Genomic DNA, 16,011 nt, shown 5'->3' with positions numbered 1-16,011 from the left:
CGAATATACATGTTGTTCCTTATCCTTGTGGAACTCGGGCGACTTTTCGTGGCCGGCGGTGGTTGGTCTTCGGCGGTTGAACAATGGAAGAGTTACACTCTTACTAGGACTCTGCTAGAGAATTTGATTTCAGATTAACTATTACAAAAATAATATTATTTTAATAGTTTAATATCAAATTTAATTTAATAATTATCTTAATAGTATTTTATTAATTTAATATTTAAGTGATTATCCTAATATTTAATTTAATTTAATTTTTATCTTGTAGATAAACATTTTATTATTTTAATAAGATATAATATTAAATTTAATTTAATATTTATCTTGATAAATATTATATTAATTTAATATTAAAATGATTAAGTTTAATCATAGTTGAACTCTCTAAACTCTCCTTATATAAAGAGAGTCTTGGGTCATTATTTTACACACACTTAAATTTAAGAGAAAGTTGTAGAGAGAAAATTCTTTGAAGAGATTATTTCAGAAAATTTCTAGAGATATTTTTCTGATTTACAACTTGACCCAAAATTTTAGAGAAATTGTGAAATTAACCTATTGGTATCCAAAATTTTAAAGAAATTGTAAAATTAACCTATTGGTAATTTTTGTGAAAAAAATTTCAATTCGAAGCGAGCCTACACTCAACAGATGTGAGCTTAAGGATAGTGGAGAAGACTACTCGGTTGAAGAGCTCATCCTAGACGAATAAAAAAGGTATAATTTTGATTAAGTGTTTATTTCTTTAAATATCACAATTAAGATTTTGTTTTGAAAATATTTTTAAAACTCTATTTTCCCTAAATTTATTTTTCGCTGTGTTTTTCAAACTCATTTTTTTCCAACATAAAGGTGATGCACTTTTCGGGGTGGCAACAGTTGTCTTAATTAAACAAACCATTAATAACTACAACCACTATCGCGCCAACCCGAGTTTGACCTCTACTATGCCAGAACATTCGCTCTTCACTTGAGAGCACTCGTATGTCCACCTCGGTGTCAACCTTCGGATAAAAATGATATGGAAAAGATACCAACTGCTTGGAAATAGAGAAAAAAATTATGTTATTTACACCAGAAGTCCTCAGAGTTTATTTGTATAATTATGACTTCAATCTTATGTATGGTATATATAAGGCATTGTTTGCGGGTATCCAAAAAGCTTATTACCCCGAATCTTATTACCGCATCACGGTCGCCGACTAGGACCTCCACCTAGATTTCGACCCCTGATCGTATCAAGCATTATTACCCCGAAACCATATTTCCCCACGATGAGTTTCTGAGGTAATGCCATGACATATGAAATGCATGTGTTCTAAGACGCGTTATCACATCCCCAACCCCTCAAATCTACCTATGAACTTTTGCAATTTCAGTTAAAACCTTAAATCCTCCCAAAACCCTAAATCTTAAAATACACACCAAGCATTAAACCTTAACTCTAAAAAATTAAAAATGGTTAGGGTTTTTAGGAGAGAGAAAAGGAAAGCGCCCCCAACTGGATAAACTTTCCTTTCACCTGGCCAGAAAGTGCATCTAACTGAACGCACTTTCCCTTTCTCTCTTCTAAAAATAATATATTTTCTAAATTAGAAAAACAGCCCAAAGACCTAATTAAAGAAATCATCGTTTTGGGCTAAATTTGTCCCTTTCCAAACTATTTTCCTAAATTTAGAAGAAGAAAAAAAACTTAAATCCCTAATTAATTTTTAAAAACTGCAATTTTTTTCTAATTTAGGCCGGCTTGCCCTTAAAACACTTTCCTTGTTTTAATTAAGAGTTGGAAAGACAAATATCCAAACATAACGTCGAATTCCACGGCTCTCTATCTATCCGCTCCGAGCGAGAAATTGAACCCTCGCGCCGATAGATATTATATAATCCGACGCGCCATTCCAAATTTCTAATCCAAATAGCATGAATTTGTAAACCCATTTTCATTTCCATTTCACCTCAAAATATATTCTCATCTCTCCCCTTTTCAATGGCTACCCACAGAATCTCGTCTCTCTCCATTGCAATTTCCGCTTCCCTTTGTCTTCCCTCTAAACGCCGCGATTATCGTCTCGCTCTTCCTTTCACCTCTCTCTATGGCACTCGCCTTTTACTTAAACCCTCAAATTTGAGCTGTTTCGTCACCAAACACCATTCTTCAACCACCGCTACCGTCTCACTTAGCCTCCCAACAGCGTAAGTTTGACGTTTAAACCAAAAATTTCTGCAATTTTACTTTTTTTAACTTATAGATTTACTTATTATTTGAGAACTTCTTTTCTTATGGGTTTTATTTTGCAGGAAACCGGAGAGGGCGACTTCCGAGAAATCCCCAATGTGAGTTAATACTATCAAATATACTATGCGGGTTTGCGTATGGTTACATATTATGCATGTAATTATAGCGTATGTTTGAGGATTTATGTGAAACTCTATAGTCTATTGTACATTGATGGTCGGGGTTCTGTTTGTGAGTAATTACTTGGAATTGGGTCATTGTGGTGGTTAGATGGTCGGCGAGATCAATAAAGTCCTTTGCAATGGCGGAATTGGAAGCAAGGAAGCTTAAATATCCGAATACCGGAACAGAAGCACTTCTTATGGGAATTCTGGTCGAGGGTTAGTTTTTCTTTGCCATTTTTGTTCACTAATTGCTGTTGCACCATCATATAACACACTTGGAAATGTATTTTAGAAAGATTTCTTATGGACTTCTATGAAACACCTGTTTTTGTTTAGGGAATTGTGGTGAGCAAGTGTTACTTTGTAGCAGCCCTGTTTGTAATTGATTCCCATAAGAATTTACATAGTTCAAATGGTGATTTACTCTTTTTGAAAGTAGGTGGACGCTATTTTGAATAATTTTAGCAATTGCTTCCACAATTCAATTAGCAATGGTGTCAAACAAATGAAACCATCAATTTCAGGCTTTTGCTGCTGCATTTACTTTTAATTGTTTGGGATCCTCGCTTATGCATTGTGAAGCTGAATCTTCTAATTCTATATAAATAAGTAGGTGATTTAATGCCTCAGAATATTCATGTAAGAAGTGTGAAATCTTCTGTTTTGACATGTTACCTTTGATGTTCTGATTAAAGCTGTATAAGCCTACCTCCTTACCTCCATTAGGAGAGAAGGGAAAAGATACTTGAACTTGAGCAAACAATGAACGTATCTTTTCTGTTAACCTAGAAGATGATTTCATGAAATGAAGTCATACTGTCTCCTTTTCAATCTCTTTGATGTTAGAAAAAATTTTGAATGTTTGCATTGTACGTTTGTAATTCCTCTTTTTCATCTAAAGGAACAAGCCATGCTGCAAAATTTTTAAGGGCTAATGGAATTACACTTTTCAAAGTGCGAGAGGAAACAGTGAACTTACTTGGAAAGTCAGATATGTATTTTTTCAGTCCTGAACATCCCCCATTAACTGAACAAGCTCAGAAGGTCCTTGACTGGGCTGTTGATGAAAAGCTAAAGTCAGGTAAAAGAAAATTTTTCTGATTCTCCATTTGGTATATTTATCATGTCATACAAAAGTTTAGACAGTGGTTGAGTTGGTTGTTTTATGTGTAGGGACAGATGAAAACATGGTGTAACATGATAAATATTGTGGTGGAGTTGATCTAATTCATATAGGGGTTTATTTTTTCTACCTTGAGAGGGAATTGGTTTAAAAGGGAATTATATTTGAATTGATTAGAAGATTACTTATTTGAAAATTAAAACTAATACTTAAGTATGAATCTGCAAATCTCATACAACTAAATGTAATACTAGTCACTATGTGGGGGTGGAAATTATATTTGAATTGATTAGAAGATTACTTATTTGAAAATTAAAACTAATACTTAAGTATGAATCTGCAAATCTCATACAACTAAATGTAATACTAGTCATTATGTGGGGGTGGAAATTCTTTTCTCGGGTTTCTTAGGTGACAGTTGGTCAGTCATGAATATGATTTTTGACATTTTCAGATGAAATGAGGAGAATGCTATAAAATCTTCAGTTTCTTTTTTAAGGAAGTTACTAGGTAGCAAAAATTAATTGTCAAGCTAGAAAAATGACCCATGGTTCTTGTTTTCCAGTTTAGTGGAATCTAAGTCTCAAAAGAAAGCAAATTATGATTTTTAGGATTGACTGTTCTAATATTAAAATTTAGTGATGGCACTTTCACTAGTGTATCCTTTTGCAGAATGTGTTTGACTGGGACGTTTATTGTATTTTTTAAGTTCATGATGTACATATTTTTAAAACATTATCTACCTGCCACAGTAAGATCGCTACAAGAGCCACATGTTTTACCTGTGCCAACCTCCACAATTCTTCAACAGCTTCTTTCTCCTTCCTATATGTTTCTAAATGTTTGAGATTTGGTATCAACTGAGCTAGTTGTTATTAATATTATATATATGGATATGTTTTTCCTTATTACAATCATTCCATCATCTCATATCTTTGAATTGTTTTTCCTTGATATTTAATTAAGATCATTGTGTGCAGGTGAAAGTGGGGAAATAACCACAACGTACTTGCTTCTTGGTATTTGGTCAGAGAAAGAATCAGCAGGCCACAAGATCTTGGCCACTTTTGGTTTTAACGACGAGAAAGCCAAAGAACTTGCAAAATTCGTAAGTCCCTTATCTTCTATATCAGCAATAGCTTCTCGGTTCAGTCATTGACAGGTTATTGTTTTTTTTCATGCAGCTCAACAACGATATTGTTTTGAACTATAAGTAGGTAAAAAATTTCTGCAATTTCCAACTTTGTAACAGCTTCCTAATTCTTCTTGGTGGAGCAGATAATGTACCTTATGAGGGTTTTCCTTTTTAATGGTTTAAAGTTCAAACATTGATAGGTACCCATTGTTTTTCTTTTTTGTGAAATAACTGCAAATGTTGGGAGCTTTAGTTTCGGCGTGAATGCATAAGTAGATTTCCTTAACTTGAATGACTTGGTGGATGGAAATTACCTTTGAAGCTATGGAAGGAATGACCTTTTTTATCCATCAAGGTGAATTCCCCCTATTTACGTAAGTATTCCAAACATTGATTCTGTAGGTTCAAGTTTGACCCTTCTTAATTTACTCCCATTTGTTTTTCTGTTGTCTATTTCTGCCCTTTTTTATTTTTTATTTTAAAATAATTAATATGTTTTAAGGGCTAATTGGATGAGAGTTGTCATTTAGTTAGTCACCTACTTTTTCTTTATTAATGATAATTGTTACACGGTTTCTATTTTTATATTGATTTGTACTTAGCATAAGATTCTTTTCAATCATTTCTCTTATATGTTTGATTCTTTCAAGGGTTAATTTCATTAAATGCCCCTGTATCATGTTCTTAAATTGCTTAATTTTTATTTACCCTAATTTGGGAATTAGGGAAAAGCAAAGGAAAGGAAAGTTTACTTTAAAATGTGAAATGTCATTTGTATTTGGTTAATCTTTTACCTAAAATATTTTATTAAAAATATATAATTGGAAAAAAAAATTATAAACAATCATTCTCATTTTCTTAATTTTTCACACTTTAATAATTCTTTTTTTTTTACTAATTTTAACTATCCTATACCGTTAATCTTCTTTATAATAGTTTTATTTGTCTCTTTAAATTTTGCCTATTATAAAGAGGTAGTTGATATACACTTATACCCGTTATAGAGAGAATATGTTCAAAAATAGAAAGAAAGAGAGATAATATGTTCAAAAATAAAAAGAAAGTAATAATTAAATCAACAAAATTAAAAGATATAGCAGCGGCATGTATTATTATTTTTATATATTTTTTATTTTATATTCTATTATATGATTATTTATAAAGTTTATAAATCTAACAAGTTCAATTAATTTATATGAGTTATTTAATTTAATTAATTAATTTATCATGAGTTATTAAATTAAAGTAATCAATTTATAAATTTATGATGTTCAAAATTGAAGGTAGAATATTTAATTAGAAAACTTAATTGCTTAAATTGATATCTTTAGTTTCACTCATTGAATATTTTTCATTTAATAAAATATGATTAATAAATTTCTTCACGTGAAATTTAATCATTTTATTGAAATAATACTTTAAATGAGATAACTTTTATGAAATAACTATAATTTTACTTAAAAATTTATCCATATGTTGTTATAGAAAACTAATTTAATAAAGAATGTACTTCATGACTATGTGAAAAGTTATTATAGAAAGTTAAAATAAAACATAAAAAATTGAATCTTCCATAAACTTGGTTGTTAGAGTGAAATGTTATTCTTAGTAGATGGTTGTTATAGAAAGGGCTAATGGGGTAATTAGGCAAATATGCTTGTTTTGAAACGAAATTAGGGTTATAGGCCATTTTCTCGAAATTTATGAAAATAAGTCGTTTCTGGAGAGAGAAAATGAAAATGTGCTTTCAGTGTCCTGTTGCCACATCAACTGAAAACCTCTCATGCTGGAGGCAGTTTTGCCCCAACAGTAATCATCCAACAGTCTAATTTTCCTAACGACTATTTTTTTCAACGGTCAAAAACGGATAATTTCTTTTTTCTCCCAACGACTATTTCATTTCCAATATATACCCGATTTGTTTTCTTTTTTCTTCATTTAATCCTCTTCTCTCAATTCTCTTAATCCTATTCTATTTTAAAATTTTTCATTCAATTTCTCTAAAATTCTTCTTATCTTAATATTATATTTCGTAATTTCTTTGATTTTATTTTATTTTCATAAAATTAAAAATGTTGATGCATCTTATTCATTTGGACCACAAATACATTTCTGACGTCCAATTACAAATGGTAAGAAAATATTATTACATTTTTTATGTCAATTAATATAATTATTAAGTTGTTAATGTAATTAATTTTTTATGTTCATATAATCAGACCGAAGATTGGATTATCAAGATGTATATACACAATTTAAGTGCGAGGGCATCGCTTGTCATTGAACAACACTTACAAGAGGCGGGATTCTTGAACGTGTCTTGTATGCTCAGGGGGACTAAATTGGAGTCCTGGAAAGATGGGGACCTGAGACACACTTTCCATCTTCCGTTCAGTGAATGTACATTACACTCGAAGATGTAGTATTACAACTCGGTTTACCAATTGATGGGTTGGTCGTTACAGGGGTAGTGCGCATTGGCGATTGGAACACAATTTACTACCAACTATTAAGTAAGGTGTTGGACAAATTTAGTGATAGTCGGATAGAAATGAAATTGTTAGAATACAATTTATCATATCTCAACAACTCCTCTAATGCGGTTGAAAGAAAACATTTCGCGTGAGCATTCATATTGAGGTTAATCGGTGGTCTTTTAATGCCAGATAAATTTCGAAATTTGGTACATTTAAGGTGACTCCTACAACTAGTCGACTTAAATGAAGCCAGACCACTCAGTTGGGGATCAACTGTATTGGCGACATTGTATCAAGAGATGTGTCGAGCAACGGAAGCACAAAAAAATAAAACCAGTGGTTGCATACTCCTTCAGTCATGGGCATGGTATCGCTTACCATTTTTATGTCCTCGAGTAAACTTCCGTTATCAATTCTCACTCGTAATAAGGTAAGATTCATTTAATAATATAGTTATCATGTTTTTTTTCATTATTATAATTTTGAAATAACATATAATTTGAATAAGTAGAATAATGACAAGAGTCATGTGGGGATATCGAATGAGCTCAAAGATATTCGACTTTTGTTATATCAACAACCAGAAGCCGAGGTTAGTTTTTGAAATTTTCAATTATATAATATTACATAAAGATTTGAAATTTAATATTAGGTACGTTATAAAATTTATAATTTCGTACTGTAGTTTGAATGGATGTCATACTCTAATATGAAAATTCAAGAATGAATCCTGAACGAATTTTTGCAAATCGCAATATCTGACACGTCAAAGGTCCATTGATAATGTTTGCAATGATTGAGATGCATGAATTTGATCAAATGATGCGTCAGTTCGGGTTTATGCAAAGAATTTTGCTATCACCCTAGAAGTTCGATGACTTCACAAAATCGAATTACGAGGGAGAACTAATGAAGATTGGCCTAAATTTCATGCCAAATATATTTATATCTGGGAACATAGGTACGATTTCGTACCTACACATGAACCAATTGTCTAACTAAATTTGGCAACCTCTTCTGATTACATGACATGGTCTAGATTTCACGGTAAGCCATATCTATTGTTGGAGAAGGAAAGTAATAGACAAGTTCGTCGTAGAAGGCCAACACAACCCTACATAAGGCTGCTATTGGGAATACATGTGTCGAGTTCATCATTATCAGCTCCAACCCCAAATAATATACCAATGGATGCACCACCTCCCGGTCAGTATGGTTTATATATTTTTTGGTGTTTTTACTTAAGTTATCCATAGGCCAGGCCACCTGACCAGGCTTGAAGGCTCGCCCAAAAATTGGAAGGGTTAGACAAAAATATAAGCCCAAAATATAGCTTGGACAAAAAACAATACCCATTTTCTAAATGAGTCAGGCTTCGGGTAAGCTTTTTTTGGCATAGGCTTATCCCGGCCTGGGTACCTTAACAAAGTATCGATACCTTTCACAAAATTATTGATTCATGCCTAGTATTCGATATCGTTTTAAGGTTCGATGTTTTGAAAATTAAAGAAAAATTACTTGAGTATAGATACCCTTCCCAACGTATTGATACATTGTAGCAAGTATCGATACATTTCCTATTGTATCAATACTATATGCTTTAATACGGGCTGAGTTTGTAACACATTGCCCGGTGGGGTCTTAGTTGGCAGATTGTGTGGGCGGACTGTTGGCTAAGTTTGAGTTTGAGAAGGTAAAATGTGCCCTATCCGCCAGGTTAAGTTAGTGCTGGTTGTCGCGCCATGATTGACGCATTGTTTGGCTAAACAGGTAAGTCTGTAAAAACTTGGTTGAAGATTCATCTTTTGGTGAAGTGTAGACTATTGGTTTATATTTCTTTGCATGGTTAGTGTGGAGAACCCGCCAATCAGCAGATTCTCTTGGACAACTTTGTGTTGGCGAACCCTTCTGTCAGTATCCGTCTAGTGGTTTATTTCATTGGCGTGTAGAATCCACCAGTGGTGGATTGCTGGATCATAAACCCGACAATTTTTTTGTAAGCGCGATGGGTAATACTACAATTGTGAAATAGTTTACCTTGCTTACTTGTGGCACATGGGTATACTGTTCAGTCTTAGTTTGTTCCTTATTAAGATCTAGTTGGAAATCAACTAGAGTGAAAAACTGTTTACTATAGGATTGTCTATAGATTGATATGTCGGCCACCAAAAGGTGTTGAATCACCTTTGAATTGTTAGCCACGTGTAGGGTTATTGTGAGGGTTGTGGGAGGTTTCCTTTTTGTTTTGTTTTTTTTTCTCTTGTATCCCGAGAAATAGGGAGTTATTTAACGAAGAAGAACTTATAAGTGTCCGAGAAGCAAGAGAAGGCTGTGGAGTGTAGCAGAAGACTTTGTGTTGTAACCAGCTTCTTTGAGACCTTCTATGAGTCTACAATATGTGTGAGTATCCAGCTTGTGTGAGTCTTTTGTAAGTCTCCTTCGAGTCCTTGTATACTGTTAGTTCCTGGGTTATCATAGTTAAAGGCTACGAATACAGGTAAAACCGTATTCTTTGAAATGTGGTAAGCTATTGCATGTAACCATCTACATGTGCATGTAAGTGATAAGAAACAGACACAAATTCCTTGGTGCGCAAGCTCGATAACCAAAAAAGTGATATGGGCCACTGGTAAGGCATGTCAGCTGCTAACAAGAATGGCGGATGAGATGGGCCACTGGTAGGGCATGTTAGTTGCTAACCAGACTGACGGATAAGAGATCACTAATAGGGCGTGTTAGTTGCTAAACAGAATGGCGGATATGTCGGGTCACTGGGAGGGCATGTTATTTGTTAAACCAGTCTAGCGATATGGGTTTTGCCATCGGTAGGACATGTTAATTGTTAACCATGACAAAACGCTCTGACCTTGCAAGGGAACACGCATATGTTCAAAATAACAAGGGTTGGATATCGATTTTGAAGCGTAAATATGGGATCTGAGGCTAGCACAAGAAAGGGTGTGAAAAAGAGTAAGAAAATGTGAACACTGATATGTTGCACGAGGTGCATGTTATGACAATGTGAATCTGGACTTATTGCATGTAATGCATGTTATGTATATTTAAAGTGAGGAATGAGACTGCCAAAAAGGAATGTTTGATTATGTAGTTGCATTGCATGGTAATATTGCATGATAAGTGTTATGTCATAATCTTTTTAATGTGATTTGGACGAAGCATATCCACCAGTCTGTTATGTGCTTGTCGTATGGCATCCATTAAGCGGGAGTTATACTCAATGGTGTATAATATCTGTCAACTAATATGTCTGGAATGATAGTGGTATGAGTTGGTAGTATTTGTGTCCATCAAGGTAAAGTATCAGTTGGTGTTAATGAAACTGTTCTCTGGGAAAGTAGTTGCGGACCGTGTTTGCCAGACAATAGTGTCCGCCAAACGATACTATCTGCCATTGTTGCATGTAAGAGGGTATACACCTAGTTGTTTCTGCGTGAAGTTTCTTGGCTTATCATTGTTTATTTATATGTTCATTCCGTTCATGAAACCTGATTGGAAAGGGTTGAGTTTTTTTTTTTGGAGCTTACTAAGTTCTTTCGAACTTACTCATTTTCTTTCCCTTTTCCAAGTAATACCACGACGTAGAGGGCTCGAGGAAGGGACTCAGCAAAAAAAGCGACAATAATTATGAAAATACCAAATCAAATTAAATATGATCTCTTAATAGGAATAAAATTATTACCTCCAATAATTACGAAAATACCAAACCAAATACAAATAAAATTTAATACCCGAAATTACATTTATTTCTAAGGAAATTCCTACATTAATTGGCTCAAAAATAGAAGCAAATCAGATTGCAAAACACCTTTAATTTAAGAAAATTGACCCTTCATCTTTTAGGGAATTGAAACTACTTTTAATTTTTTGATCAAGGTAAAAAAGAAACAATTTTTAGTTTAAAAGTTTTAAAAGCCTTTTTCTAGTTGTACTATTCTATATTTTTATCTACATTTTTTCTTTGTATTTTTGAAAACATTTTATTTTTCTCAATATTTGAGAATATTTAGTTTTCTCAACATTTGAAAATTAGAGAAGAGAAGCAAAGCTTCTTGACAACAAAAAGTGAAAACCCAAAGCTTTTAGTTTTATTTTTTTATTTTCTTATAAGAGATGAAATAAACACTTTTGCATGTGAATTTTGAGTTTTAGCTCTTCTTCTTTTTTTAGGGCTATTTTTTTAAACTTTAGTTTGTTTTTTCTTCACCAGTGATGCTTGATACACTGATGATACTATTTAAAAATATTTTTATTCCCTGATATACACGTATTTTTTCGGGTATTTTTCCAAAAATACATACTGGTGCCGCCTGACATAATAGCGGCACCAAAAAAAAAAGTTTTTTTTAAGTAATGATGGTCAAATGATGGGAGGAAAGTAGGGGTGGTGCATCGGTGTGTCAGGCAACACCGGTAGGCACAATGTATTTTGCCTATTTTCGTATTTAATTTTTAACCTATTCCATTTGGGTAATTATTTATTATTTATATTATTTATGTAAAAAACCCTAATTTATTTAAAAAAATTTAATTTTAATATCTTATTGACTACAAAATACTCTCATAGTTCACTTATTCACTATTTCGTTCAAAATTATTTTTAATGCAATAACTCATTTTTAGTGAAACTGAAATAGTAGTTTCGGGACCACAAATCTGAACTCAGAAAATTTATTTTATTATTATTTTATTACCTATATTTTGATAGAAATACCGTATAAAAATTTCGTTAAGAAATTTTACCGTTTACATATTTAATTTGATAAAAAAACACTAAATCACGTAAAGTATAAAGTTGAGTTCTAATAGCTAAAGATATTAAATAGCTATAGAACTTTAAAGCGGATGTCTTTATACGGTACTTAGCCCATTAATGAGATAGTGGAGGATGTTGGCTTGGCATTTAGTGTAAATATGAATGTTTTTAATGGTAAAATAGTAAATAAGTAAATTAATGATAAAATAAATAAAACAATTTAAAGCTTTCATCTTTATTTTCCTTTCTTCAACCGAATGTTCAAACAAAAGGAAGCCATGGATGAAGCTTCATTTGGCCACCTTTGTTTCTTCAATTAGGTATGCATTTTTGTCCCTTTTTTTATGATTTCTACGTTTTCGGGATCGTTGTAGCTTAATTTAGCTAGCTCGAGACTAATTTGTGAAATTGTTAAAACATTAGGGTTTTACCATTGATGCATGTACATGAGTTTTAAAGTTTGATGATAAAAAAATGAATGGTTGTTGTTAGATAAACAACTTTTGTAAATGAATTTTTGATGAAATTATCAATTAGGGGCTAAATTGAAAAATGAGATAAATTCATGGTAAAATTTGTGATTTTGTGAAATATATGGGTTGCTACTAATATGTATAAAAATTGGCTAGGCTTGGGTAAGGGTTAAATTGCATGAATTCCATTTTCCGAGCCTAAGGACTAAATTGCAAAGAAATTAAAAGTATAGTGGTAAAATGGTAATTTTTTCAAAAATATATGTTTGACTAAGTTGAATATGAAATATATTGAATTGATTTAAATTTATCTGTATAGATTCAGTCAGACTTCGTATGGAATTAGATCGAGGCAAAGAGAAAATCTCGGATTAATCGTCTTTGTATCTATGTATACTCGTTGAGGTAAGTTCATGTAATTAAATTGAGTAATTATATGTTTTAATTGAATTATATGTATGTGATTTGTATAATTGCCATGTATAAATACCGATCGCATATCCGACGATGTATGATGATTATCGAGTCCCATTTGAACCTTAGAAATTCGTAGGATACAAATGACATGTCATTAGGGTTATCGATTTGGTTGAGGTCCTGCATATGTTGTGGACACACCACAGCTCGTATGAGCTTACCGATTTGCAGCTCGTGAGAGTTTACTGATTCTCAGCTCGTATGAGTTTACTGATTCACAACTCGTGAGAGCATATCGATTCATAGCTTGTATGAGTATACATGTACAGGGATTGACGAATTACAGTTTAGCATACAATGTATGAGCTATCCCAAGTATCTAACAATATTTTAAATAGTTCAACGAGCAATTTTTGTTATGAGACAATATGAGTTCGATACGAACTATTACAGGTATATACATGGAATACATGGAAATGATATTACATGATATATTGAAACATGAAATGGATGATACATGTATATGAAACTTGCTTAGTGGTTATGTTCATCCATGTTTATTGGCTATTATATGTGTTTTACATGGCTAACATGTTGGTGAATATATGTTTAGGCATTTGGCCAAATTGAGTTGGGGTATGCTATGTTTACTCACCTAAATTGTGACTAAATGGTAAGTTAAATTCTATGTTATACGAACTTACTAAGCTTAAATGTTTACTCTGTGTTATTTTCTGTGTTTGACAGTGAATCAGAAGCTCGTTCGGGTTGGAAGCTTGTCAGAGCTATATCACACTATCCATCGGCTCACTCGGTACTTTTGGTTAGTTTAAGTTTGGTTATAATGGCATGTATAGGTTATTTTGGCTAATGTTGGCCTATATGTTTTGTTGTGATTATGGTCACTTATTTGGCTTGTGTTTGGTATATTTTGGACGTGTATAAGTTGTCTTAATATGGTTGATATGTGGTATGAATTGGGGTTGAATTATGAAAAATGAAATAGTTGTTGAATGTGCACATTATGAATGTCATATAGTTTGATGTGAATTGGTGCTTTGTTGTGGAAGACATATGTATATTGATGCTAGTTTAGAATGGTATAATTTGTACCAATTGGGAAGTTTTGGTATGTTATGGTAAGTAAGCTAAGTGGTATGAAATGATGCAAATTGCTTGGAAGGTTGTTGGCTTATTTGGTCAAATTATGTACATAATTATACATGTTATAAAATGTTTGAAATTGCTGTCTGTTTGATTTGTGATCTCCGGTAATACTCTGTAACCTTGTTCCAGCGACGGATTTGTGTTAGGGGTGTTACATTTAATTCCTAAAAAAAGTTAATTTTAATCCCACATTAGTTAGAGAGCACTCACATGCTCACATTTACCTTATAAATAAATTTCAAATTCTTTCCTATTTTTTAAATAGTTATTTTTAATCCCACATCGACTAGAGAACACCCTCATATCTCATATTTACCTTATAAATAAGACTCAGTTTAGCATTACTTTTCAAAAGCATTTTTAGATCCATAAACAATACTAAACAGACAATTTAATCAGACGTGTTTTTGAAAAGCGCTATTGAACCCAAAAGCAAAACCATTTTTTTTTAGCTTCTGTTTTTGGCAAAACCGCTTTTAGAAACAAATGATAATATTATATATTTAAAATTTTTATTAGTTATATTTTAATATTTAAAATATAGTTTATATATTCGAATTAAATTTTATAATAAATTAATATTAATTAGTTAAAAATATTTAAAATTTATATTTTATATATTAAAATATTAACAACAAATTATAATAAAATTATTTTTTATATTCTTACTAAAATATCATAATATATTTGTGACTTTATAACACCATATCTAAAATGAACATTATGAACATTTTATTTCTCAAAATCACTTTTCCACACTTTTTAAAAGCACTTCTCAAAAGCAATGCTAAACTAGCCCTAAATATATTGACTAGAGAATACTCTCATAGCTCACTTCTCAAAGGTAACGCTAAACTAGCCCTAAGCATATTGACTAGAGAATACTCTCATAGCTCACTTCTTTGCTATTTTCATTAAAAAGTTAATTTTAATCCCACATTGATTAGAGAATACTCCACACTCACTTCTTCACTATTTTCATTAAAAAGTTAATTTTAATCTCACATCGATTAAAGAATACTCCATAACTCACTTCTTTACTATTTTCATTAAAAAATAATTTTAATAATATAAAAAGTTAATTTTAATCCCATTGACTAGAAAATAGTCTCATAGCTTACTTATTTACTATTAATTTTAGAACACTCCAATGCTCACACTTACTCTATAAATAAGTGTCAATTTCTTTATTATTTTCATTACAATGTTAATTTTAATCCCATATTAACTAGAAAACGCTCTCATATCTCACATTGATCTTATAAATAAGTATAACTTTTCACCATTTTCATTAAAATTTTAATTTTAATCTTATGTTGACTAGAGAATATTTTCATACCTCATTTTTGTCACTATTTACATTAAAAAAAGTTAATTTTATTCCTATATTGACTAAAGAAAAATTTCATAACTCACTTCTTTACTATTTCCATTAAAAATTAATTTTGCTCCTATGCTCGTACTTACCCTATAAATTTATTCACTATTTTCATTAAAAAGTAAGTGATAATTTTTTCACTTTAAAAGTTAATTTTAATCTCATATTGACTAGAGAAGACTCTCGTAGCTCACTTTTTTCACTATTTTCATTAAAAATTAATTTTAATCCCACTTTAGCTAGAGAACACTCTCATGCTCACACTTACCTTATAAAGGTCAATTTCTTCACTATTTTACCCTATAAATTTGTACTATTTTTTTTATTAAAAAGCTAAATTTAAATTTAAATAAATATTAGTATATGCACTTAAATTGTAGTATGTGTAGATATTTTATATATAAAAATATGAATCTATTACATATATATTTTAATTTAAATACATTAAATCAATACATTTATATATAAGTACTAATTTACGTTATTATTAATTAAAGGTGTATTGGTTGTTTTATTATTATAATCAATATTATAATCAATAGTATCATCTGCATATATCAAATTATTTAAATTTACTTATTAAATAATTTATTATTAAACTTAAATATTGATAGATTTTCATAATTCTAAGGATTATAATTAATTTATACACTAAGTAAATTCG

General features: G+C 31.4%; 1 protein-coding gene across 2 annotated transcripts; it reads left to right on the top strand.

The window, feature by feature from the left end:
- Positions 1–1,777: 1,777 nt before the first annotated feature.
- Positions 1,778–5,246, top strand: LOC107892044 (ATP-dependent Clp protease ATP-binding subunit CLPT1, chloroplastic). Of its 2 annotated transcripts, XM_016817012.2 has the most exons (7): positions 1,778–2,196; positions 2,302–2,337; positions 2,510–2,619; positions 3,305–3,484; positions 4,507–4,634; positions 4,711–4,743; positions 4,862–5,246. In XM_016817012.2, the coding sequence occupies exons 1-6, from the start codon at positions 1,991–1,993 to the stop codon at positions 4,741–4,743; spliced, it is 693 nt and encodes a 230-aa protein (XP_016672501.1). In that variant the 5' UTR covers positions 1,778–1,990; the 3' UTR covers positions 4,862–5,246. The 2 variants fall into 2 exon arrangements, with proteins under 2 accessions (XP_016672501.1, XP_016672500.1); XM_016817011.2 differs by having other exon boundaries at positions 4,711–5,246.
- The last annotated feature ends 10,765 nt before the right edge of the window (positions 5,247–16,011 follow it).

This window comes from Gossypium hirsutum, chromosome D09, assembly GCF_007990345.1.
Source record: "Gossypium hirsutum isolate 1008001.06 chromosome D09, Gossypium_hirsutum_v2.1, whole genome shotgun sequence".
NCBI lineage: Eukaryota > Viridiplantae > Streptophyta > Magnoliopsida > Malvales > Malvaceae > Gossypium > Gossypium hirsutum.
The sequence above is the reverse complement of the archived record's forward strand: the minus strand, read 5'-3'. Positions and strand labels throughout refer to the sequence as shown.

What these genes read in the sequence shown, in the direction of transcription:
- LOC107892044 (XM_016817012.2), top strand. Translation starts at nt 1,991, where the DNA reads ATGGCTACCCACAGAATCTCGTCTCTCTCCATTGCAATTTCCGCTTCC. An exon ending in TATGGGAATTCTGGTCGAGG is followed by an intron (nt 2,620 to 3,304) that starts GTTAGTTTTTCT and finishes TTTCATCTAAAG; the next exon opens with GAACAAGCCATGCTGCAAAA. An exon ending in CCAAAGAACTTGCAAAATTC is followed by an intron (nt 4,635 to 4,710) that starts GTAAGTCCCTTA and finishes TTTTTCATGCAG; the next exon opens with CTCAACAACGATATTGTTTT.